Raw genomic sequence first — 27172 nt, 5'->3', positions numbered from 1 at the left:
TGAAGAAATCTAGTTATTAACCTTTTCCTGTTTCTTCATCGGCACATTCTTACAAATCCCTGAAACATTTCGTTGACCGAACATGTAACCAGCCCCAAAACAAGGTGCACGCAGGGACAGGCTTTACCTCGAACCCAGGTTTGAACACCCAGTTCCACACACGACAGGTTGGAAATGACAGGTCTGGACACACACTGAATACTGATAGAGGTTGGAGATGCAAGTGGACAGTGACATGAAGCACCTCAGCTTGAAGCTGCCATCTGGAACCAAGTGCAGCAGCACTAGGACGTGGTTGCAAAAGGCAGCACAGGATAGACACAATACATTGTTGCACATTTCAGAGCCTTCCCAGGAAGGGCAACATGGTGGCTCAGTGGTTAGCACTGCTGCCTCACAGTGTCGGGCATCAGGGTTCAAATCCAGCTTCAGGTCACTGACTGTGTGGAGTCTGCACATTCTCCCCATGTCTGTGTGGGTTTGCTCCAGTGTCCTCCCACGGTCCAGAGATGCGCAGGTTATGCCAAATTGCTGTTAATGTTCACGGATAGGCAGGCGGGTTGGGATTGGCCATGGGAAATGCAGGGGTGGGATGTTCTTTGGTGAGTGTAGACTCGATGGGCTGAACAGCCTGCTTCTATACTGTAGGGATTCTATTAATCTCTCCGGCCATGAAGGCACTGCCTTCTGAAAAAGGAGTGGCCCCCTCCATCAAAATGGAGCTCCAGGGTATATGCGACATTGTCTCTTTCCCTCATCATGGGGCTCCAAACCAGGCATGTGGCATTGCGGATTTCTGACCCACAAATCCAACTTCTCTAAAATGACCAAACCTCTATCAATCTATGCATGTAAATTCAGGGCAGAAATATCTAAAGCGAAACAAGAACAGAAAATGGTAGAGAAACTCAGCAGGTCTGTGGAGAGAAAACAGTTAACGTTTCGGTTCCGGTCTGACTCCTCTTCAGAATTGGTCGTAGCGAGTAAAAGGTAATAGTTATGATGATGACAGGGGGGCAGGAACGAGTGAGCGGATAGATGGAGCTGTGAGGGTGGGTGGGGTCGGGGGTTGAGGGTGAGGGTGGGGGTCCAGGGGCTGTCTTTAAATAAACGACAAATGAGAACAGGAACATAACGCTCTGGATTTTCTGTACAAGCTGGTGCCAGATTTCAGACCAACAGAATAATTCAGTTTGAGGTTCGCTCCAGTACAAACTCAGAGCTGACCAGGTCGGAACCACCTTCTGGATTCATACTGGTCTTCATGGATTTTTGTAGATGGGTATACACCTGCTAAACGCAGTCAGTAAATTGGGGCGATCTGAATTCAGCAGGAACGCTTTGTTTCAACTTTATTCCAGTAATTTGAGTTTTTCAATAAGGTGCTGACCGGCAACCTGATACCTTCAATAGGAAAGGCCGCCCGATTTTAAGGTCCAGGAATTTCATTGAGAAAGTTTATCTGCAGACAAAAATCTGCAATTTCCTCTCTCTCTCTCCCGATCAGCATCCTTTACCCCTTCCCTAACCGGAAGATTACACTGTTTATTTATATTTTACATGATCTTCCTGTGGTTAATCTTCCTGGTAACAGACTGCTTATCCCTTTCATTGGGCACTTTTATGGTGACAACCAATCCGCCACCCTCTCGTTTTGCAGCTTGAAATCCGGAAATTAGTACGTTTCGATGTCAACAATAAAATGGAGGCTCGATAAACTTGCTGAGTTTTGTTTAATTTTCTCTTCCAGTCTATAAACGCTAGTTGTTCCCCCTCCTCAGGATCTCTCATTCCCTGTCCCTGATGGAATAGTGGATTCCCAGAATGTTGCTGATCATTTTTTCCATCTCCCTGTGTTTTTCCTGGGTGAGTACAGAATTCAGCTTTTCATTCTCACCCTCATTCTCCAGTTTGGGAAATCCCTGGGATTTTATAAGGAATGGGATCGCCAGTGCCTGTAGGAAACGTGTGTCAAAATACTGCATTAACTTGAAAAAACCTGTCTTTGTGTCTGTACCGAGTTATTTAGATGTGTGTCTGTCAATTTTCTTTCCCATTTCTGAAGAAGGGTCTAGGCCCGAAACGTCAGCCTTCCTGCTCCTTTGATGCTGCTTGGCCTGCTGTGTTCATCCAGCTCTACACCTTGTTATCTCAGATTCTCCAGCATCTGGAGTTCCTACTATCTCTGAAACAATTTTAACCCCACTGCGAAGCCTCTTCTAAGAATGCCTACCCTGAAGAAGTTACTCTCTTCCCTCTGGAAAAACCTCAGTGGCCATTTCTGAAGAAGGGTCTAGGCCCGAAACATCAGCCTTCCTGCTCCTCTGATGCTGCTTGGCCTGCTGTGTTCATCCAGCTCTATACCTTGTTATCTCAATTTTCTTTCCCCTTTTTTTATATGTGCGTGTGTGTCCTTCTCCATCCTGTTCCCATGGATACAATATCCTGGTGTCCAGATGAAAGAAGCACAGGCAAAACTAATTTAATCTGAGTTGTACGGGGCCCTGGAGGATGACCGAGGGGCAGAGGCTAGTCTGGACAAGGGTAAAAGGATCACTGCGGGGTGGGGGGAGAAGGATCACAGGTGGGGGAGGAGGAGGGTGGAAGGATTACATGTAAATAGGCGTGTTGCTAGGAGAGGTTTCACATGCCGGAATTGCGATGTGTCTGACTGAAAAGCAAGGTTAATGTGTCAATGGTGGGTGTTAAGTAGAGGAACAAAAATGGTAGGTATTAAATAGAGGGTTACGCTGAACTGGGCGGGGTGGGGTGGGGTGTTGGTTAGCTCAATGGCTGGATGGTTTGGGTTCATTCGTGCATCAGCTGTGGTTACCATTACAGATCTACCTTCTCAATCTCACCCTTTGCCTGAGTCGTGGTGACCTTCAGGTTAAACTCACTACCAATTCATCCTCCTGAAGGAAGCAGCAGTCTTTTACCCTTTACACCAGCCACTTTGGAGTAAAGGGTATAGTCAGAGTGCTGCGGGGAAATGGACACAGGGTGGGGGTTACAGAATCATGGGTCAAAAAGTTAATGGTTTTGGAAGTAGGGGGAGGGTGGTGTGGAGGTGGAGAGAGAGATAAAGAGAAAATGAGAAGGGTGAAGGGAAATGAAAAGGTGTCTAAAGGCAAAGGAGCAGATGACTGCAATCAATGCGTATCAGGGGAGCAAATTCGCCGCTGGTTGGAGTCACACCTGGCACGTAGGTAGCTGGTTGTAGTTGTTGGAGGTCAGTCATCTCAGGTCCAGGACATCTCTGCAGGAGGTCCCCAGGATAGTGTCCTGGGCCCGACCGTCTTCAGCTGTTTCATTAATTAACTTCCCTCCATCATAAAGTCAGAAGAGTGCATCATTAGTGAACATACCCAATGTTCAATCCATTTGTGACTGCAGAGATGCTGAAGCAGTCCATGTTCAAATGCAACAAGATCTGGTCAATATCAAGGCTTGGGCTGACAAATGGCAAGTAACATTTGCACCACACAAATGCCAGGCAATGACCAACTCCAATAACAGACAATCTAATCATTTATTCTAATCAGACATTCATTGGTGTTACCATCACTAAATGCCCCTCTATCAACATCTTGGGAGTTACCATTGACCAGAAACTGAAGTGGACTCTCTATATAAATACAGGTGGATACAGGTGACTACAACAGCAGGTCAGAGGCTAGGAATACCGTGACAAGTAACTTGCCCCCTGACTCCCCAAAGCTTCATCTGCAAGGCACAAGTTAGGAGAGTCATGGAATACTCCCCACTTACCTGGATGGGTGCAGCTCCAACAACACTCAAGAAACTTGACACTATCCAGGACAAAACAGCCCCCTTAATTAGCACCATATACATTTCATCCACCACTGATACTCAGTAGTAGCAGTGTGTACCAACTTCAAGATACATTGCATAAATTTACCAATGATCCTTAGGCATCACCTTCCAAACCCACGACCACTTCCATTTCGAAGGACAAGGGAAACAGATACATAGGAACACCACCACCTACAAGATCCCCATCTAATCACCATCCTGACTTGGAAATATATCATTAGGCTAAAATCCCGGAACTCTCTTCCTAACAGGATTCTGGGTCTACCTACAGCACATGGACTGTAGCAGTACAAAAGGCAGATCACCACCTCCTTCTCAAGGGCAACTAGGGATGGGCAATAAAATGCAGGCCTAGCCAGCGATGCCCACATCCCACAAGTGAATTTAAAACACAAACAAGATGCAGTTTGGATTGGAGATATCAGGTAGCCAATAATGACGTCACATTGTCCACTTGCACATAGCCCATGGACATTTTGTGTACTGGCCAAGTACTCCAAAATTGGAAATAACGTGCATCATGTCAGAAATGATTGAGCTTGTTGAGTTGCTCAGTTATCAAACAATGGGAAATTTAGAAAGTAATCCATCGTAAGGCTGTAATCTTCCTTGTGCGCAATGAATTGGATGCAAAACTGGCTTAACGGCAGGAGACAAGATTGGTGGTGAAGGGTTGTTTTTCAGACTGGAGGTCTGTGACCAGCAGTGTTCCACAGGATCCACTTTTGTTTGTCACTTATGTAAATGATTTACAAGAGAAATTAGAAAGCATGGTTAGTAAGTTTGTGGAAGACACCAAAATTGGTAGCATAGTGGACAGCGAAGAAGGCTATCTAAGATTAGAAAGAGGTCTTGATCAATTGGGTCCATGGGCTGAAGAGTTGGCAGATGGAATTCAATTTGGATAAATATGAGGTGTTGCATTTTGGTAAAATAAACAAGGGCAGGACTGAAACAATTAATAGCAGGGCCTTGAGTGGTGTTGTTGAACAGACAGACCCAGTAGTTCAGGGATATAATTGTTTGAAGTTTGCATCACATGTAGACAGAGTGGTTAAGAAGGTGTTTAGCATGCTTGCCTTCATTGCTCAGACCTTTGAATATGGAGGTGGGGTGTCATGTTGAGGCTGTACAATACGTTGGTGAGGCCTCTTCTGGAATACTGTGTCAAATTCTGGTCACCATGCTATAGGAAGGTTATTATTAAATTGGAGACAGTTCAGAAAAGATTTACCATGATGTTGCTGGGAATGGAAGGTTTGAGTTATAAGGATACACTGGACAGGCTGGGACTTTTTCACTGGAGCATAGGAAGGTGAGAGGTGACCTTTTTGAGGTTCATGAAATCATAAGGGGTACAGATAAGGTTAATGGTTGGTGTCTTTTCCCTAGCTTCGAGTATTTCAAGACTGGGGCCATTTTTAAGGTGAGGGGAGAAAGATTTGTAAAAGACATGAGGGGCAACATTTTTACACAGAGAGTAGTTCGTGTATGGAATGAACTTCCAAGGGAAGTGGTGGATGCGAGTACAGTTACAATGTTTAAAGGTATTTAGATAAGTACATGAATAGGAAAGGTTTGGAGGGAAATGGGCCAAGCGCAGGCAGGTGGGACTAGTTTAGTTTGGGATTATGGTTGCCAATGGACTGGTTGGACCAAAGGGTCTATTTCTGCACTGTATGACTTTATAATAGGTCCTCTGCTATTGTCTGAGGATGGGATGGATCATTGTGTAGATTTAGAGGCTCCTTCTGCTATTGAGGTCTTTTTGGTGTACCTTGTGTGCATTCATGATGCACTGACTTCCCTGATTCCATTGCTGGGCAGTGCAGCAGTTCTTGGGCATTCAGTCAGTGAGCTGCATAACTGTGCCACACACAGCTGCACTGATGTTCCAAGGTCAGTGTTGGCACACTAATCGTGGCATTGATCTCTGGTTCCAGAAATCACTACCACGCATGGGCCTTGGAGGCCCGTGCAGGTGGTAAGAAAATTAGAGGAAATTATGTATTTGATATTCTTTAATCAACCTGTTCAGAAATGTTATGACACATCTCTGGAGCAGATGGGATTGAACCCAAGTCTGTTGGTTCAGAGGCAGGGACACTTTTGTACCCCATGTGTGCCCGAGGTAGCGTGCACATGATATCATGGTGTAATGCTTTTTGATTAGTCATGATACACAAAGCTAGTCCCTGTGTGGCCAAAATGAATGACTATCCACATATTGTCAGGCCATTCCCAAATAATGACCTTTTGCAACGTGTAGTTGGTCCCTTTTTGGCACTTGCCAATTGCTACTTTGCATTCTGGCTCTGGCCAAAGTGTACCAGTTCATCATTGATGTTCTAGAATAAGTTGAAAACATTTTCAATATGCAGATCAACAGGAATATCTTTGACTTTGTGGGTGTGATGTGAACTGTGATTATTGTATAGAAATGTACAATTTTTTTATTTTTTGGGTTTTTGAATTTTTAACTAGTGACATATGGGCTTTGTGTATCGAAAGGAATTTAATGAGTAACTTGTAAGTAATGTCACCATGGTAGTTATAGTTGTAGCCACATAGCCAAGTAGTTTTCTTCGGCTATCACCTCCCCAGTACACTGTTGCCCAGTTTCATTAAAGAGCAGACTACCACATACACACACGTTGCAGTTGGTTTTGTAACCCCTTCACTTGTGTATACCTGGCAGGAGAAAACACAAATGAGACTTTACTTTCAAAAAAAGTATTCATTCATGGGATGTGAGCATTGCTGGATAGGCCAGCATTTATTGCCCACCCCTAATTGCTCAGAGGGCTGTTATGTGTCAGCCATATTGCTGTGGGTCTGGAGTCACATATAGGCCAGCCCAGGTAAGGATGGTAGTTTCCTTCCCTAAAGGAAATTAGTGAACCAGATGGGTTTTTCTGACCATCAGTAATGGTTTCTTGGTCAGAATCAGACTTTTTAAATTTCAGATTGTATTGAATTAAAATTCCACCATCTACCATAATAGGATTTATACATGGAGCCCCAGGACATTATCTAAGTCTTTGGATTAATAGTTTAGTAATTTGCAGCACAGAATTGCTAAAGGCTCCAAAAGGCAAGAGAGAAAGATTGCCTCCGTTCTCAATCTCTTGTGACATGCCCATCTTCCCCATTTCCCACCATGTGATTGGCTGACAGTGAGGGGGTAGGGGGGCCATCACACTAATAATTATAATAATTAAATGCTGTCCTTGGTTCCTAAAGCATTACCCTGTGTGAGTTTCAATGTCCTGGTTACCGGTGACAGACGATTCAGACTGTCATTGCTTAGTTTAGTTGATCTTTTTCTGAGACTAGCCAATCATTGAACCTCTGGTTCTGCAATTTGAATTCAAGAAATGATCAACTTTCATGTTCGCAGTAAAATGGAGCCTTGATAATCTAGTGTACTTTTTTTCCAGAATATAAACAGTAGTTGATTCTCAGTTTCTGATTGGAACAGGGATAGTGGATTGCTAATCATTTTTTCCCTCTCCATGTTTTTCCTGGCTGTCTCCAGATAAAAATAGAATTCAATGTTCCATTTGCATTGATGCCTTCTTGGCTGCTTCTACTATATGAAGACTGTTCTGCACTACCAAGGACTTTTTTTTAAATATTATAGAATCCCTACAGTATGGAAGCAGGCCATTCAGCCTATCACATCCACACTGACGCTCTGAAGAGAATCCCACCCAGACCCTAACCCTGCATATCCTATGGCTAACCTACCTAACCTGCACATCCCTGGACACTACGGGCAATTTAGCATGGCCAATCCACCTCACCTGCACATCTTTGGACTGTGGGAGGACACCAGAGCACCCAGAGGAAACCCGCACAGACGTGGAGAGAATGTACAAACTCCACTAGACAGTCACCCAAGGGTGGGATCAAACCCAGCTTCCTAGTGCTGTGAGGTATCCACTGAAGCCACCGTACTGACTTGTCATGATGCAAGTATGGCTCCACATTTCGGAAGGAGCCGAATCAGAACCTCCGGCCAGAAGCTCTTTCTTTATGTTAAAAAAAGAGTGGAGTGGCAATCTGAGTGTTATTATTAGAAAATCTAATTGACTGCATTACTGGTTGCAGCTGCTTATTAAGACAGTGGATTTGACTGTTTTAATGACTCCTGTCACTGATATGGGGTTTTTGGGTATAGGCGCTGCTTGATCAAGTATACAAACCTGACCCTTTCACTTTTGTTTAAGTCTACAGAGAACAAAATCTTTACTGCGGCTTTTATAGCTGTCTCTGGCACAACTGACCTACCTGAGTATTTTGGTGTAACAATGATCAATGGAGTTCCTGTGACCTATTATGACAGTAATACCTGTCAGACAGTCTCCTTACAGCAGTGGATGACAGACTCGTATGATGCTAATTACTGGAAAATTCTCACAAAGCAAGGGAACGAACATTCTGACAAGGCAAGGGAGAATCTGAGGACGGTAATGAAAAGTACAAACCAAACATCTGGTAAGATCATTGATACAGATTCTGTCACAAACTGCCCTGTTTAAAGCAGATCAGAATACAACCACAGTTAGACTGCAATATATGATTCTGAGACATACACTGTTTGGGTCACTCTGACCACAAGTGAATTAGGCAGCTGTGGAATGGGTATCTGGTCATACAATAGGCAGGAAAATTTTTGCTGGATGCATGCTATCTTATGAAATTGGCTTCTGCACAGCAGTGAAGCTGCAGTCAGAAATATGTAAAACAAAGATTCAAATATTTCAATCAAGGTCCTGTACTAGTTGTCAAACCTCCTCCTCATATGGATCTACCCTGGGCAATTGACTCCTCATGCAGCTCCTGGTGTGAATAATGTGTTTATTTTACTACTTTGTGCAACTTAATGGTTTCTCATTTCAGGCTGTTGGTTAAATTCTTGGCTATTTCAGGCACATTTTCTGACTATGTGTCTATAAAAGTTTCTACTACTATAAGAACAGAAACCATGGGAAATGTTCAGCAGGTCAGGCAACAGCCATGGAAAGAAAAAAACGTTCAAACCTTTTTATTCAGTGACCTTTCATCAGAACAAGCTTTTGCTGGTGCAGTACAGTTATTGACTGACTCGTTGTCTTTGTCTTGGTTGTCATTGTTGTCATTTCTCAGTCCTCAGCTTCTGTACCTCTCTCCTTCAAATCTACCATTAGCATAATTTTCCTGTAAAAGAAGAGGCTTTAAATATGTGATCATCTCCCGAATACATTTTACTAGAACTTCATATTTACATCCCACCAATCAAGTTTTCACCCCAGAACAGCTCTTATCCCTTGACTTCCTTGACCACGTAAAAAAAATTTTCCCTTTTCACCTTTTCTCAACGTGTCTGCAGCCTAGAGTCATACAGCACGGAAACAGACGCTTCAACCATGCCGACCAGGTTCCCCAAACTAAATTAGTCCTGTTTGCCTGTGCTTGGCCCATAACTTTCTGAACTTTTCCTATTCATGTACCTATCCAAATGTTTCTTAAATGTTGTAACTGTATCTAAATGAAAGATCTCGCTTGTCTTTCTTGTGAGCTATCATTACAAGGGTTTAATAATGTATTCTTCTAAATGTCCACAGATGTTTATTACATAAACTGACGGTTACAAATTTCCCAGCTTTCCTGCTTTCTGGAGTGGTCATTCCCTTGAGCAAATCTTTCTCATTCCTCCATCAGCTCTTTCCTCATTACTTTTCTGTAAGGTGTGGATAAAGTTACCTACAACTTGCCTTAAAATTCTGTTCAAGATGGAGCTGTCAGTAGACAGACTAAGTGCCAGGGAAAGAATGGGCTATTGCTGACTCAACTACAAAAGCATTTTTTTTTTACCAGGGAAAGAGGGCAAAGTCCACGGGCCAGAAGGTGTTTATCAAGGTAGATTTTAAAATATCCAATCTTGTCTGCATCTGTGCAAGGCCACTCGTTTAATGAAAATCTGAGAAGCTGTGGGATAACCAAACCACTTGAAAGGTCTAAGTGCTAGCTTGAAGGATTTTAAGTGGCGATTAAAAGTGATTGGCCATAGCGTTCCCCTCAAGCTTCTATGCCATCCAGCTGGTTGGAAGATAACTTACCTGGGTCCTTTCCTATCTATCCAAAGTAACCTTAGAATCAGCATTTATGGCTTTTCTTCCTGTTCCCTCAGTGTTACTTCTGGTGTTTGCCATGAATCTATTCTTGGTCCCTTTCCATTACTCATCCATATGCTGCCCATCACTTGTATCATCAAAGAGCACAGCACTTAGTGCACTGGCATGTGAATGTGCAATACCCAGGTCTACCTCAGGATTCTGTATGAAGAGAGTCAGAAAAAATGTAGAAGATAAAACTGGAGAATTAATAATGGGAAATAAAGAAATGGGAGTGGTTTTGAACGAATGTTGTAATCTTCGAAATAGAAGACACAAAATCTCAAAAATAAAAAAATCCTGAGACAAAAATGAACTTAAACTAATCATAGTCACCACAGGAAAAAAAGAGATAAACTAATAAGCCCAAAGGTTACATCCTTACAGTCTTAAAATAAACAGGTACAGAGATGGTGGATACATTGATTGTCATCTCCAATGCACTGGGTAATTGAATGTAGGCTGGGCTGAGTTAGACAGATTTTTGATCTACAAAAGAGTGATGGGTTGTTTGTGGCAAAAGAAAAAAAGTGAAATTAAGGCCATAATTAAGTCAGCAATGAGTAGCAGAGCAGGCTCAAAGTCAAATGAGTTACAAATGTCTTATTATCAGTTCACGTGGCGATGGATCTATTCATGTAAAACTGATTCCACTAAAAGGTCTTGTTACTGTAGCAGAACCCTCAAAACAATCTATCAGGATAACACTCAGCCAGCAGGAGGATCTCTGATTTTAAAACTTATTGCATAGAGTTCCAATTATATATTAAAGGGACTTTTATGTAAACAATTAATTTTTGTTTCTCTTTTAATCTTTGGCAGGAGTGCATATTTTGCAATTCATAAGGACTGTTGAGATCACTGCTGATGGCTCCATTAAGAGATCGATGAATGTTGGATTTGATGGAAAGGACTTTATTAGTTTAGAATCAGACAGAATGAGATGGGTTGCATCTAATCACTTTGCAGTGAAGATCAAGGAGGAATGGGATTCTGATAAAGCATGGAACAAGCACTGGAAATGGCACTTGGAAGAGGAACTTGTTGAGCGTTTAAAATCACGCTTACACTTTGGAAGACAATATTTCGGAAGGAGAGGTATGTGTTTTAGTTTTGGCCCCATGTTCTGATCTAATGTCACTGATCCATGAAACCGTTCTCCCATTCCATTCAATATCTGTCTATTGTTTGTGTTTTCACCCTTTCCCATCACAGTTCAGCCTGAAGTGTTCATCTCCAGGAGTGAGCCCAATCGTCAGGACAAGCCACTCACTCTCTCCTGCCTGGTCACCGGATTTTATCCTGTAGACATCGAGGTGACCTGGCTAAGGAATGGAGAGGTCATGTCTGAGACACAATCCTCGGGGATTCGACCAAACCACGATGGGACCCATCAGATCCAGAAAGAGATTGAAATCAATCCTGGGGATGAGGATCAATATTCCTGTCAAATTGAACACAGCAGCCTGTCAGAGGCCAAGTTCTATCAGTGGGGTAAGGTACTGATACAATGTGTGCTTGCGCTTGTGTGTGTACATGCATGCATGCTTGTGCCTGTGTTTCCTTTTGACTCTGTTCCACCATTCAATGAGGTTATGGATGATTTTCACCATAACTTAATTTAACACCTTAAAAATTTAAAGTACACCACTGAGCATACTCATAACTATTGCTGCCATTATCATCAATTCTTCTTGCCTCTCTGCTATCCAGATGCCCTGATTCCTTGAGAGACCAAAAAAACGTCCTTGTCCCAGCCTTAAGGCTATTTAAAAAGTCTGGCTTGATGGATCATTTGCTTAACATTTTTGTTACTTATGGTGCTGGATAGACACTGAAATTTCTGAATATTCACAAGAGCCTGCAGATGGTCTTCAAACACAGAGCACAGGTTTATTACCGAAAAGAAGGCACAACAACACTACTTGTCGAAGACTAGAAAGATGTTAACATGAACAGAAAAAGTTTAAGTGTGTTTCCTGAGACTATTCTTTCTGCAGATACTCAATTCCAGGGAAATTTCACTGTCAGCTTAATGCTTGAGTTTTCAATTACACAAATCCATCCACACTCTGTTTGATCAGCTGATCCGTGTCTCAGTCTCTGTCCTTCAGTCTCTGGATATTTGTGGGACCCTTTTCTCTGAGGTGGATTCTCTCACTTATTTCATGTCTTGACCATGGTAGGTTCACTGCAGTAGATTGGGACTAAGTCCTGGGGTTGGATTGGACCAAGTGCTTCTTTTGAAGTTTTGCTCAGCCTCTCTGCTGTTTTCCTCAGTTTCAGCTCAGCCCAGTTTCCTGTGCTCAGTTTATTCATCATCCCTTTCAAGTTTGATGAAAAAACTTATCAGTAATGCTGCCTTCTGGACTGTCCAATGTAACCCTGGAGATTGAACAAGGACATGACACAGAGACATCGGGGAGAATGGGAACTAAACTGTTCAGGAAGGTAACCCCTGGGATTGGGACAATGCAGTGTTTACACCCCATCAATGGGATCTTCAGTGACTTCACTGACAGTGAAATCTGGTGAGGGTCAAACCAGTGTATCAACCAATCCCATCAATTCCCAATGGGTGGGATCAGTTAAAATTGTCCCCAGTGCACTGGGTATGGATACAGGAACATAAATAATACTGATATTACTCAAATGTGTTTCAGAAATCCCAGAAAAAAACAGAGCGTGGTCCCAGTTTTCAATAATAATTGGATTAGTCACTGGCCTGGCTGTTACGTTTGGGATAATCATCTGGAAAAGGCCATGGAGAGGTAAGAATCAGACAGAGGGGAATGTAGAACTTAGGGAAACAGTAAGTGTGAGGGAATCTCCAGTACTGGGAGTACAGGAAAATCAGAAGGGAGAATGAGAGAGAGGGCAATGTAGAAGTGAGGGGATAGTGTGTGAATTGACCATGTTTAATATGGTGATGTAGAATGTGTGATCTAACCAAAGGTGAATGGTATGTTGGCCTTTATTGCAAGAGGATTTGACCATAGGAGTAAAGAAGTTTTACTGTATTTGGAGAGCCTCGGTCCTGGAGTATTGTGTGCAGTTTTGGTTTCTTTACCTTCTAGAGCCTTGGCCCACAAAGCCTGCGCTGACACGTCTCTTTTGTCAAGTGAAAACCTTTTACCTTTGTGTGATCTGCACACCTCTATTCCTTACCTATTCATATATCTGTCAAGATGCCTTTTAATTGCTATTGTATCTGCTTCTACCACTGCCTCTGGCAGCGCATTCCAGATATTTACCAGCTTCTGTTTAAAAATAATCCTTGCCTCTCATGTCTCCTAAAAAACTTTCCCCCTTTTACTTTAAACTTACGTTCCCTAGTATTTGACATTTCTTCGGTGGGAAAAAGACTCTGAGTATTCATTCTATCCATGCCTCTCATAATTTAATAAACATCTATCAAGTCACCACCACCCACCACCGCCGTCCCCTACCCCGCCCCCCCCCCCCCCCCCCACCACCACCACCACCTCAGTCTCCATTCAAGTGAAAACAAACCAAATTTGTCCAATCCCTCACCACAATTCAAACCCTCTAAACCAGGCAACGTCCCGGTAAACCATTTATGTACCCACATCGTCCACATCATTTGGCAGCCAGAATTGTATGCAATAACTCTGCTACTTGTCCTTTCACTTCATGTGTACTGGCCTTAGTCATGAGACTTCCATGTGATAAATTATTGAAGGCCTTTAGTAAATCTGAATAGCGCATTATTCTTACCTGCATTTTATAAACAAAAGACACAGGAACAGGGGTAGGTCACTATGCCCACAGGGATAATCTGACTGTGTCCTCAATTCCAATCCTACCCCCAATAACCTTTTGACTCCCCTGTTGGTCAAAAATAGATCAACTCAACCTTAAACGTTTTCAATGACCCTGCATTCATTGCTTTCTGGGGAAGAGAGTTCTAAAGATTCACAACCCTCTAAGAGGAAAAAATTCAGTCCATTGAAATGGAAGATCCCTCATTTTTAAACTGTGTCCAATGATTCTAGTCTCTCCCGCAAGAGGAAACATTCTTTCAGCGTCCACATTATCAAACCCCTCAGGACCTTGTGTGTTCCAATAAGAACATCTCTCCTTTTAACTATAATGAATATAGGCTCAACCTGTCCAACCCTTTCTCGGAACTTCTTTGAACACATCTACATCTTTTCTTACATGAGGGCTTCATACCTGTGCATGGTACTGCAGATGCTGTAAAACCAATGCCTTACAGACTGTAGCACAACATTCATTTATGTTTCAATTCTTGGGATAAACTGCAACATTTAATTAGGTTTCCTAATCACTTGCTGCACTTGCACGCTAACTTTCTGTGAGTCATGTAACAGAACTCTCAGCACTTCAGAGTTCCACCATCTCTCTCCGTTTAAATAAAATGCTGCTTCCTATTCTTCCTAACAAAGTGGACAGGTCATATTTTCCCATATTATAAACCAGCTGTCATTTGTTTGCCCATTACTATTTGTATCTGTCTGTTTACTGATAATTTTCCTGCCTTTCTTTGAATTATCGGTAAATTTAGTAACTGTATATTTAGTTCCTTAAACAAAATCATTGATATATATTGTAAATAATTGAGGCCCCAGCACTAATCACTGTGGCACTGTGTTCGTTACATATTGCTAATCTGAAAATGACAGATTTTTGCATAATCTAATTTTCCTATTAGGTAATCAATCCTCTGTCTATGCTAATCAACATGTTACCATCTACACCATGAGCATAGTAACCTGTGATGTGGTGCCTTGTGAAATGCCTTCTGGGAACCTGAGGACACAACATCCACAACTTTCCCTTCAACCAGTTGCTTGTTACTTTCTTAAAGAATTCAAAGAACTTTATTAGCCTTTTCACAAAAGCACATTTACTCAACCTGATTGCACTGAGATTTTCAAAATGCACTTTTCCTATGACAGATTCAGGCTTACTGACCTGTAGTTTCCTACCTTCTGTCTCCCTCACTTCTTGAAGGGAGGAGTCATATTGACTATTTTCCAATCTGATGAGACCTTTACAGAATTCAGGAAATTTGGGAAATTAAAACTAATGCAATTTTATCTCACGACTTCTTTTAAGAGCCTAGGATGAGGAGGTTAGGGGAGTTCAAAACTAGAGTGCATGGGTTTAAGGTGAGAAGAGAAAAATTTAAAAGGGACCTAAGGGGCAACTTTTTCAAGCAGAGAGTGGTGCATGTATGGAATGATCTGGCAGACGAAGTCATGGAGGCTGGTACAATTACAACATTTAAAAGGCATCTGATGGGTATATGAATAGGAAGGGTTTAGAGGGATATGGGCCAATGCTAGCAAATGGGACAGATTAATTTAGGATATCTGGTTGGCATGGGCGAGTTGGACAGAAGGGTCTGTTTCTGTGCTGTACATCTCTGACTGTATGACCTGGGAGCTTGTCGGTGTCTGTTCTGATAGCTTGCTCAGCATTGTTGTTTTAAGTTCCTCCTTTCACCTCCTGAATCACAATTATTTTGGTGATTTTATATATCCCCTACACTAAAGACAGAAACAAAGTATCTGCTCAATTCATCCACCTTTTCAGTATTTGGCTTTATTAATGGAATTTGGGGGAATATATTGGAAAGGGTTGAGAACTGGTTTACAGACAGAAAATACATAATAATAGGGGTAAATAGGGTCATATTCATGTTAGTAGGCTGTGATTAGTGGGAGACTGCAGGAATCTGTGCTGGGGACCTAGCTATGCACAATCTATATATATTATTATTAGGATGTGAGACTAAATTTAATATTTCCAATTTTGCAAATGGCACAATAAGAAGGGTGCAAGATGCTTCAAGGTGATTTGCAAAGGCTAAGTAAGTGGACAAAAACATTCACATGTGGAAGGCAACGTGGAGAAATGTAAGGTTATCCACATTGGTGGAAGATCAGAAATACAGTGCGTTTCTTGCATCTGATCTATCATAAAGATTCATCAGCCTTGGGACTGGGTCTCACCTTCACATTAGCAATACATTTGGAAATGAAAACTGGCACACACTTGGGTTTAATACAGCCTGAGAAAAACATTTAAAACTTATCTGTTTATAAGTTACCTGTAAGTTGAACTATGTTTTTGATATCCCAATGTGTGGTCTTTGTTATGATCTCTGTCTTAGGTTTAAAAGTAGCCATTTGGTAGTTCAGAACTTCAGTATTGCTGAAGAAAATGACACATTTTGAGAAGATTTTCATTTGCACTCATCAGGCCAATTCATCTGAATAAAACAACATTTATGAGAGAAGAGTGCTCATTGGTTGACAAGTAAACTCTGATGGACTTGCTGCAATGGAGAATTTAGCAGTAAATGAGTGACAGCTTAGAGCCAGGTTTTGTTTAGATTTTCCCCAAGACCAACCATGTTGTAGGATGAGGTACACAGGAAGAAATATTTTGGACTTGTGAGAAAGGTACAGCAGTAAACGTAGATGGTGTTGTTCTATAAATATATTAGGTAACTAAGATTGGTAAATTGCATGAATGAGGAGTTCATAAAACGTTTTTTGGGACAGTTTCATGGAGGTGTGTTTCATGGAGAATACCAGGGAGCAGTTTGGTTAAATCTGCTAATGTGCAATGAGACAGGATTAATTAATAATCACAGAATAGAGTTGCTTTGAGGGAGCAGTTATCCTAATATAATCATATATCCCAATCAATTTGAGAGAAGTGTGGATCTAAGACTAGTGTTTTAAACTAAAATAAGGACAGAACTGGGGGCATTAAGACAGAGAAATTAGGTTCAGGGATAGGTCAATGAAGATGCAGTGTCAACCATTTATGGAGATATTTCAGAAGACTAAGATATTTTCCTCACTTGAAGGTCAGATTCTAAAGGAGGAATCTGCCATTGTAGCCAACTAAAGGATGTTAAGTATAGTCTAAAATTGAAACAAAATGTGCCCAGATTCAGAAATGTGAGTCAAAAGATTGGATAGATTTCAAAGTAGTGCAAAGAATAACTAACATCTTAATAAGGATGGAAAATAGAGTATGCTAGTTAGAAATAAAGAAATAGTAAGGGCATTTACAGATATTTAAAAAGGAAAAAATTAAGGAAAGTGAGCATTGGTCATCTAGAGACTGAGTCTGTACAATGATTAAGAACATGAAAAATGGACATAATATGAGGGGAGGCAGCCCTTCAGGCTCACTCCATCATTCATTGGCCGATAGTCCACGCCATTTTCCTACACTCTCCCCATATCCCTTGGTGTTCTTTAATATGCCAAAAATTATTGATCTCAGTCTTAAGATACTCAACAACTGAGCATTCCCCAAGCTTCTTGGATAGTGAATTATAGTGAATTGCAATGAATCACCAGGCTCTGAGTGAAATAATTCCTTCCCATCTCAGCCTTCGATGAGTTGCCCCTTATTCTGAGACCGAGTCCCACAGTCTTAATTTCTAACTCCCAGCTGTCCTCCATTTACCACCTGTTGAGCCCTGGAAGAATGTGTTATGTTTGAATGAGGTCATCTCACATTCTTCCAAACTGAAGAGAATAAAGGAACAAAAACAAAGTTGCTGGAAAAGCTCAGCAGGTCTAGCAGCATCTGTGAAGAAAAAATCAGAATTAACGTTTTGGGTCTGGTGATCCTTCCTCAGAACCTGCTCGTTTTTCCAGCAACTTTGTTTCTGTTCCTGATTTACAGCATCAGCAGTTCTTTCGGTTTTTATCAAGAGAATGAAGGCCCAGTCTCTTTAACTTTACTCCCTGAAGCAATCATTCCATTTCAGGTATTAATCTGGCAAAGTTTTGTTGGATTTCCTTCTACAACAAGTATATTTTTCCATTGGGACAGAGACCTAAAATGCACACGATAGTCCAGTGATATCTCACCAAGGCTCAACAGAATTGCAGTAAAGCATCTTTACTCCTATACTCAAATCCTCTTATACTGAAGAACAATGTGTCATTTGCTTTAATTGCTTGCTATACCTGCATGTTAACTTTCAGTTAGTCATGAAAAAGGACATTCAAAGTCCCGATGAAGTTCAACGCTTCCCATCTTCTTACCATTTTAGAAATGGTAAGCCTATTACCAAAAGTTCAATCTTATCTTGCATAAATGTCCATTCAATCATGGGACTCTGTCTCATTATCAATACATTTGAAAACGAAACCTGGCACAACCTTATGTTTTGAAGAATTTCAATAGAAACCTTACTTTGTCTTAACTTACATGTAAGTTGAGCTGTGTTGACATTGCAATTGTGACTATCTCAGCTATACAAATAAGACATTTGGTAATACAGAGTTGAGTACTACTGAAAATGTTTATAATGTATGAGAGAACCGTGCTGATTATTGGCAAGTGTCTCTGATTGGTAGAGGCATTGCTTGGAGAATGCAGCAATTAATGATGATTGACTGTTAACTGACAGACTTCATTTCAATTTCAAACTAGGAAGGTGTGCGAGTCTGACTGACAATCCTAAGTTGGTTGTCAGCATACTTCCATGCACAATCAGCATTATCTAACAAATGCTGTCCAATTACAGAATCACTTCTAATGTTAGATACTCCGTTGTACATTTTACACATTAGAATATTCAGGTCCCAGTCTTCTTCGTCTTGCAACCATGTCTCTGTATTAGCTGTCAGCTCATGTCTACTTGTGCTGTCAACTCAGATAGGGAGCCTTTTATATTTAATATTAATTTTAATATTCTTGTAACTTCTAGTTTCATCTGCTAGTGGACACCTAATTTGTATGCTCTGTCCCTTCCTGATCACAATTTCCATTATTGGTATCTTGGTCTCTGCTTTATATTCTCCATTTAATGTAAGATTGTTTTTGCTGACACCAATGCATGCAGGCTAGGTGCTACTTTTAATTCACATGTGTCTATGTAAACAGTTTTAGGGGATGGAGGGGGAAAACAAGGCCCAATACCCAAGAGAGGGGAGTGGGGAGAGGGTTCGGGACAGGGGTGGTGCTGGGACCTTCCTGAGGGAGGACGCTGGTAGATGGGGGAGTGAGGGAGTGAGGGGGGGTGGTCACAGGACCTGGTGGGAGTGGTAGCGGGACCCGAGAGATGGTGGTAACATTACAAGGAAGCTTGGGGTATGCTCAGTAGAGGGGGCAGAAGGTAGCGCAATTCTCAGGAAATGGAGAGAGGAGGAAGGAGTGAGGTAAGGGAAAGGTGAATGGAGGGATGGAAGGAGGAGAAATGGAAGGAGGAGGGCTGGAGGCTTCCTGCAACCTGCTTACTCACTCCTTCCTCTTCCCCAATGCCCCCCAACACTTCCTTGTAAACCTCCCCACCACTAGCTCATTAACCAGCACCCCATGTCCTCGTTTCCCTCCCACTCCCCAACATGTCCTCATTCACCTCCATCACATCCTCACTTCCACCATGTCCTGGTCCTGTGTCCTCCCTCCTTGCTGATCCCTGTTTCAAAGTTGCACAAACTTCTTCTCTGCACATGTTCATTGCAGGCTTTGTGTATGACATCACATGTAATTTTGACATGATGATATAACATGTCTGGAATTGTGTGTAAGCGTGTTTCTGAATTAATACAGATGTACAGTGTCAGCAAACACAGCCTTAATTTTTCACATCTTTCTAAACTTTCTCCCTTAGCCTTAAACTAAACAGCAGGGTCTCTCGCTTATAGCACTCACCAGAACATGGACACAGCAGTTTAGGTGAGGGTGCATCAAATATGCAGCTCCCACAAAATGCTCATTGTCCCTCAAAAACAGCTCTCTCCTGTCTGTGCTGTTGGTGCCAATGTGGAGCATGACTGTGATCATTCCCCTCCCACTGCACGTTCCTCTTCAACCCTGTGCTGTTGTTCCGAACACTAAGTATCTGCAGGCAACATAACGCTCTGGACTCTCACTTTCACTGCAGAAAACTGTGTCTATCTCACTGAAAATACTGTTCCCTACCACAAATGTATTCCCATTAACTCTCCACACCTCAGTGGCATCCTAGTTAGTTTGCTTATCGACCCTCTAACCCATGCTTCCATCCATACAGTTTGTAAAAACCCTGATCCTGTTGGACAGTTACGAAGGCTGAGGCTCCTCTTCAGGGTCCTCTATCCATCTCACTCGCAGTCACGTACTCCTAGCCCTGACCACTGACAAAATTGAAGAACCTATCCAAAAGGATGTGACTGCCTCCTGGAATGAAGTGTCCATCTCCCTCCCTGTTGTGTCGCTGAGTTAGCAGCTCAGTCTCCAGCTCACTAATTCTGAGCTGAAGCTCTTCATGGCACAGACACTTACTGAGACATGTTTGTGCTGGATCACACTGACAGGAGCAATTCTGCAGTCACATCGCCTGTCACAGAGTGAGAGGGTCCTACAGCCCAAACTGGTCCATGCCAACCAAAAATGTCCATCCACGCAAACCCCATTTCCCTGCACTTGACCCACATCCTTCTAAACCTTTCCTATCCATGTATTTGTCCAAATTCCTTTTAAATGTTGTTAATATACCCATCTCAACCACTTCCACTGGCATCTCATTCCATATGTGTACTACCTTCTGTGTAAAAAAGGTTGTGCCTCAAGTTCCCATGTATTCTTTCCCCTCTTACCTCAAACTGATGCCCTCTAGTCCTCGATTCCTCACCCCTGGGAAAAAGACTGAGTACATTCAACACTATCGATACCTCTCATGATCTTATACACTTCTATAAGACTCCCCGCTCAGGGTCCTACACTCTAAAGAAAAAAGTCCTAGCTTGTCCAACCTCTCCCTATAACTCAGTCCCTTGAGTCCTGGCAGTGTCCTTGTAAATTTCTTCTGCGCTCTTTCCAGTTTAATAACATCTTTCCTGTATTAAAGTGACCAAAACTGAACTGCTATCTTTCTTGTGCGTTAATTAATTTTTTTTTTCATTCATTTGAAATTAATAAAGTCTACTACTCCCTGTGAGCTTTATTACCGCAACTGAATGCTGCCGATACTAATGAAACCTTATGATTACTAATAAATGACACAAATTTGAGAAACTAATGAGCAAAATCCTCACCAAACAATCTTGCTTCACTGTGACTTCACTTTTGACTTTTCTTCCGACATACTCGACACACAGACTGAGTCTCCCTGTCTTGCTGCTTTATTTTGTTTTATCCACTTTCTTTCCGACTCAACTCCCCTCTCTCAGGGGTAACATGTAGTTCAGAATGGTTTGTAATCAAAGTTCCACGTCCTTGTCAATAGAATCATAGAGTCATACAGCGCGGAATCAGACCCTTCGGTCCGACACGTCTGCACCAACCAAACATCCCAATCTGATCCAGTCCCATTTGCCAGTATTTGGCCTATATCCCTCTAAACCCTTCCTTTTCATATACCCATCCAGATGCCTTTTAAATATTGTAATTATTGTAATTATATTGTACCAGCCTCCACCACTTCCTTTGGCAGCTCATTCCATACACACACCAGCCTCTGCATAAGATCATTGCCCCTTAGGTCCTATTTAAATCCTTCCCCTCTCACCTTAAATCTATGCCCTCTAGTTTTGGACTCCCTCAGTCTAGGAAAAAGACCTTGGCTATTCACCCTATCGATTCCCCTCATGATTTTATAAACCTCTGTAAGGTCACCCTTCAGCCTCCAACGCTCAAGGGAAAAAAGCCTCAGCCTCTCCGTATAGATCAAATCCTCCAATCCTGGCAACATCCTGGGAAATATTTTCTGCACCCTGTCAAGTTTAGCAACATCATTTCAAGGAAATATGCACCTGCTCCCCAGGGTATTTTTGTGCTGCAACATTCCCCATGGCCCTACCATTTACTGTATAAGTCTTACCCTGGTTTGCCTCACCACATTTATCTAAATTAAACTCCATCTGCCACTCCTCGGCCCCTTGTCCCATCTGATCAAGGTCCCATTGTACTCTGACGTAACCTTCACTGTCCACTAAACCACTTAATTTTAGTGTTATCTGCAAACTTACTAACCATACCTCCTTTACTCACATCCAAATCATTTCTATAAATGACGAAAATCAGTGGACAGATTAAACAGGAAATCCACAGCAGCTGTTCTACATAAATCCTGGAAAAGGACATTAAAAAGTTATAGTTCCATATTACTGTTACTGACCAGTTGATGGCCACAATTATACTTTTCTCAATTATAATTCAATTGATATGTTTAATATTTTCATTAATTTCAGCTCATCCCATTCTGGAGACCAGGCCCACTCTCCTTCAACAGGAAGTCATGGAGAATAATGTGGAACTGAAGCTGATGAGCATATCTGAGCCCGAGCTCCAAACACAACCCTTACAGAGAGAGTCAAATGGTCCACATGACCTGGAGCAAGGGAATAATGCCACAAATGAAAAAGAGACTCCATCAGAAACAGACACATTAAATCCTGCAAGCAGTGTTTCTGATGTAAACACAGTGCAACATCATCTAGATAGCAATGTTACATAGTTCTTAACCACCGATGAGGAACAAGAGTCAATACAGAGTTTATTGAAACAGCGCAATCTACATTGAGAAAGGTCCCTCTTCTAACTGACTAACACAAGACTAATCTGTGCCCCACCCCTCCCCAGAATTTGGAGGGACTGACAATAATTGCAAGGGACATAGAAATTGAAATTGATGTGGATGGCGAGCTGTGTTCACAAGGGAAAGGAAGGTTTGATCACATTTACAATTGTATTTCAAGAGAAGATATTCACAAATACTGAATTGGAAAACATTTTTTTAAGGTTTTCAAATAGTGAGAGGAAAGATCATCACAAAAAGATCTAGACTGGAAATTGTGCAGCATAGGAGGTACCACATCAAAATTAGGGAATGACTCTGATGCTCCATGTAAAGGACAAAGACAGTTTTGATGAGTGTTACTGATATGTGTAGCACAAGTGATGAATGTGCTGTGCTCCCATGCACTGGATATTCTGCAGGGAGTTATCATTTGGGTAAAGGAAGCTCTGAAGGAATTAACACTTTCAAATAATGAGTATTCTCTGCTTGGAATTATTTGGGTATTTAGGGACAAACTGGGTGACAGATACCACAGAGGAGTTGGGAACTGTTACTTTTCAGAATGAAAAGATTAACAAATTGTGCTTTAAATAACAAATTGAAAGTTCTATCACTACAAATTATTTGACTTAAAGAGTTAACAGTTGGGGGAAGGATATTGCTGTGAATATCTGTACTGTAGATCCATCCAATAAATTATAGACAATATTGTTTTTTGTGCTGTGATGTCTGTAGTGATTGTAATAAGATCAGCCAGGTGGACCTCATAAAATATGAGTTGCCTGATTGGGGCTGTTAACCTGGTCCAATCAGGAAGCCCTCACTGACAGATAAGAACAGGAGTGTTGGAGGATCAGTAAGTAAAGGGTGACTTGGTGATGCGATACCAGTCTATTTGGAGTTATATCAGTGACGACCAGAGAAAAATTGCTCCTGAAGAAATTCACTTGCAACAGTCGTCTTTGAGTTCAGGTAAGCATTTCTGTCATTATGCTGTTATTTGGGAACCTTGACTTGTTCCATGCTGCCGTCGTAGACTGGGCGCAGTATGTGGAAAGCATGCATTATATTTTTCAGACTAATGACATTGGGGCAGATGAAAAGCAACAAATAATTCTTCTGACAACTTGTGGACCTGCAGTTTTTTTGGTTATTAGGAGCCTAATGTTTCCTGAGGCAGCAGATACTAAAGCTTTTCAAGAGTTGATGGATTTAATTAAGGAACATTATGACTCCAATCCTCCTCTAATTCTGAGAAGCTATCGGTTTTACTCGGCAGTTTGAGAACTAGAGAATCCATGTTGGGATTTTTGACAAGGTTAAGATGACTGGCAGAGGCATGTGACTTTGATTTAAACTGTAATGAGATGCTGAGAGACAATTTGGTATATGGGATTAATGATGTAACCATGCAAAAGCACCTATTAGCTGAAGCCCAACTGGACTTCAAACAGGCACTACAACTGGCTTTGTCATTAGAAAATGCGGCAAGTGGAGCTTATGAGTTAAAGGGTATCCTGATGGAAGTGGACATCCTCGTTAGTCTGCCCGAGCTTGGGACACCACTTGAGTGAAGGCAATTCCATAGCCTCACTCAGGACATACCCTGATAAGAGGGACTCAAGGTCAGCTCACAGCAAAACCCCAAAACAAAGCAAAGCCTCGGCCAAATGGTTAAAATTTTCTTCAGGATCTGGACCAGCAGGCCGTTGTAGTTGCTGTCAGTATGCGGACTTGAGACAGCAAAAGAGTCCCACTTGGCCTAATTTAAGTAAGAGAACTCATAAGCCGGTATCTAGGAGAGTACACACCCTGGAAAGTCCACCTACATCTGAGTTGGAATAGTTGCCTCGCTTAGCAACGTCCAAATCAGAACCAGTCAAAATCGACATCTGGTTAAATGGTCACCTGGTTTTAATGGAGGTTGATACTGGCATGGCTGTCCCAGTGACTGCAGAACCTGTCTTTAACAAAATTCCCTCTGCACTCCAACCCTTAAGTTTGACTAAGACCTCGACCAGGCTAAGAACCTTTATTGGGGAATGTTTACATATTAAAGGAACAACTTTGGTTCCAGTCTCTTCTGAAAAGCAGCTGGTTCAGTTACCAATAATTGTAGTAAAAGTCTCAGGCTCAAGCCTGAAGGGGCGAAATTGGTTGACAAAGATTCACATAGATTGGCCCAATATTTTTCGATTAGTAAATGGCTGCCTGAGTGAAGTCCTAATTAAATACTCGGAGGTTTTTCAGGAAGGGCCAGGGACTTTCAAAGGAGCCAAAGCAACCCTACATGTGTAAATAAAGGATGACTTGGTGACAGGATACCAGTCTCAATGGAGTTATTCCAATGTCCTGTGTAATTGTACAAACTGGAACATCTCATATCACAGTGCTGTATGTCACCAGAGTGGAGGGCTGAAGGGACACAGAAATTAACTGCAACCAGTGAACTATACAACAGAAGTTTACAGCAATTTGTGTTTAAAGTATAAACACATCAACCAGAAATAATTTTCTTAAAAGAACTTCAGAAATGCCAACTAATAACACAGAAGCTGGAATATTCCTGTTGATAACCTGCATCAAAACTTTGGCCTTTTGGCTTAAAATCAGCAACTAACATCAGGTTTCAAACATCATAAGGCATTACATTAATATTTTTGCTAGATTATTCTTATACTTATAAATTATAATTTTATGGTTCCAGACATTTAAATCAAGTACTTAAACAGGGAATTACAAATGATGTTGCTTATGTTCAATTATTAGACAATATGTGATTTCAGGCAATGTTATCTTGTTGCTAAAACTTAAAACTGTTGAATAAAACAATATTGTTTAAAATTCACCCTAAACTTATTTTTGCATCCATTTGGGAGTTTAATTCCACAATAAATATATTCTTGAATTCTGCTCACCAGCTTTGTTTGAATTGAATTAATTTCTATAATCTTACAACAATTGTTTCTAGTCCATGAGACATCTGTACTCTATCATTTACTTTAAAATTGTATTAACTTTAATCAAATATCACTTGCATGTCAATAAAATATGTTAATTAATCAACCTCAGTGTCAACTTTAACAACAATTAAATACCTGCACAGTAATTAATTTACTAGAGGATTGATGTCTCACCTTACTAAGTAACCCATATATTACTTTTTATTACAAAGTGACTGAATACGCTTTTACTCTGACACTTTTTCCACACTTGGTATGCTCAGAATCCCTCCAAATCAGAGTGTGTCTGGAAATGTATAAAATCTGATCATGTAGCCTGATCTACATTCTGGGCAGAACACTTTTCCTGGCCATCAGTATGTAAAGCAACCCTGGAATTTGAAATCTGTTAGAATATATAACCTATCAGCTAATAAATCAGACTATACATCATGAAGCAATCTCATCAACAGCAACAATTTACTTTTTATGTGTTCCCCTAGTAAACACAATTCACATATGTTCCCATGATTTTCAAAAGGATTTTTATTGTTATGAAATTTTTTGGATATGTTAAAGGTATATAATGAGGAAAGATGAAACATATGGTTCATACAGGAATGTGAAACACCACCATTTAATGATGGACAGGAGCTGTATTCATTCGCATTCCTGTAGGTTTTCATGATATAATTTACCAAACACCATACTGCACTCAGATTTTCCATTAAAATAGGTCAATCCAACAAGGTCCCTTTCTTCAAAATGTTCATTCAGAAATTCGCCAATGGATTTTCTACTCCTTTCAATCATATGTTGGGATTCCTACAGCTCCGCACACTGCAAAATCAATCATGTCTGCAATCTCATGAATAGAGCTTGAGCCATCTGCTCACTGTATGAGCTTGATGCTGGCACAGGGCATATCAAAGCTATCCTACACACTAATATATTCGCTGATCAGATCAACACCAAGTATAGTTGGAAGAATATTTGGAGACAAAAGGGAGAAAGTATTAAGACTATGTGGAAGGCAGGGGAAACAGCAACTGGCACCTAGACAAAAAGAGGATTTAGATTGTTATTACTTTAGTATAATTTTCAATTCCTCTCTTGCCACAAGATAGGTGCCAGAAGACCGAAGTAGATCCAATGCGGTACCACTGTTCAAGAAGAGAGCAAGGGATAAGTAAGGAAACCAGAGACTGTCAGTGTAACCTCAATGTTGGGGTAACTATTGGAAGCAATTGAGGGAGAGAATTAATCGGCAATTGGAGAGGAAGGGATTAATCAAGAACAGTCAGCATGGTTTTGTCAAGGGGAGGTTATGTCTGACAAACTTGATTAAATTTTTCAAAGAGCTGGCCAGGTGTGTAGTTGACTGTTATACATTTGACATAGTCTGCTTAGACTTCAGAAAGGCTTTGGATAAGTTCCTGCATGAAAGAATGATAGCAAAAGTAGGTGCCCACAGGATCCAAGAAAATTTGGCTAATTGGATCCAGAATTGGCAGGAAGCAGGAAGGTGAAGAGTGAAGCCTGTTTCTTGTGGGGCTTCACAGGGCTTGGGTACTAGGTACCTTTTCTGGTGTATATCAATGATCATGAAAGTAGGGGCTAAGATTAAGGAGGTGGCAGATTTTTTGTGAAGTACAGAAGTGTAGATTTGAGGAAGATACTTAGTTTGGTGGAACTGTGACAAGTGG

At 41.4% G+C, this 27172-nt stretch overlaps 1 protein-coding gene across 2 annotated transcripts; it reads left to right on the top strand.

Annotated features, from left to right (window-relative positions):
* The first annotated feature begins 1654 nt into the window (after positions 1-1654).
* Positions 1655-23237, top strand: LOC109925809 (class I histocompatibility antigen, F10 alpha chain-like). 2 transcript variants are annotated; one of them, XM_048616869.1, is made up of 6 exons: positions 1655-1866; positions 8070-8337; positions 10818-11093; positions 11211-11489; positions 12659-12766; positions 22196-23237. In XM_048616869.1, exons 1-6 carry the CDS (start codon positions 1825-1827, stop codon positions 22459-22461), a joined length of 1239 nt encoding a protein of 412 aa, XP_048472826.1. In that variant the 5' UTR covers positions 1655-1824; the 3' UTR covers positions 22462-23237. The 2 variants fall into 2 exon arrangements, with proteins under 2 accessions (XP_048472826.1, XP_048472827.1); XM_048616870.1 differs by lacking the exon at positions 12659-12766.
* Positions 23238-27172: the final 3935 nt, after the last annotated feature.

This window comes from Rhincodon typus, chromosome 35, assembly GCF_021869965.1.
Source record: "Rhincodon typus isolate 14 chromosome 35, sRhiTyp1.1, whole genome shotgun sequence".
In the NCBI taxonomy this organism is placed as follows: domain Eukaryota; kingdom Metazoa; phylum Chordata; class Chondrichthyes; order Orectolobiformes; family Rhincodontidae; genus Rhincodon; species Rhincodon typus.
This window is presented reverse-complemented; position numbering and strand designations above follow the sequence as displayed.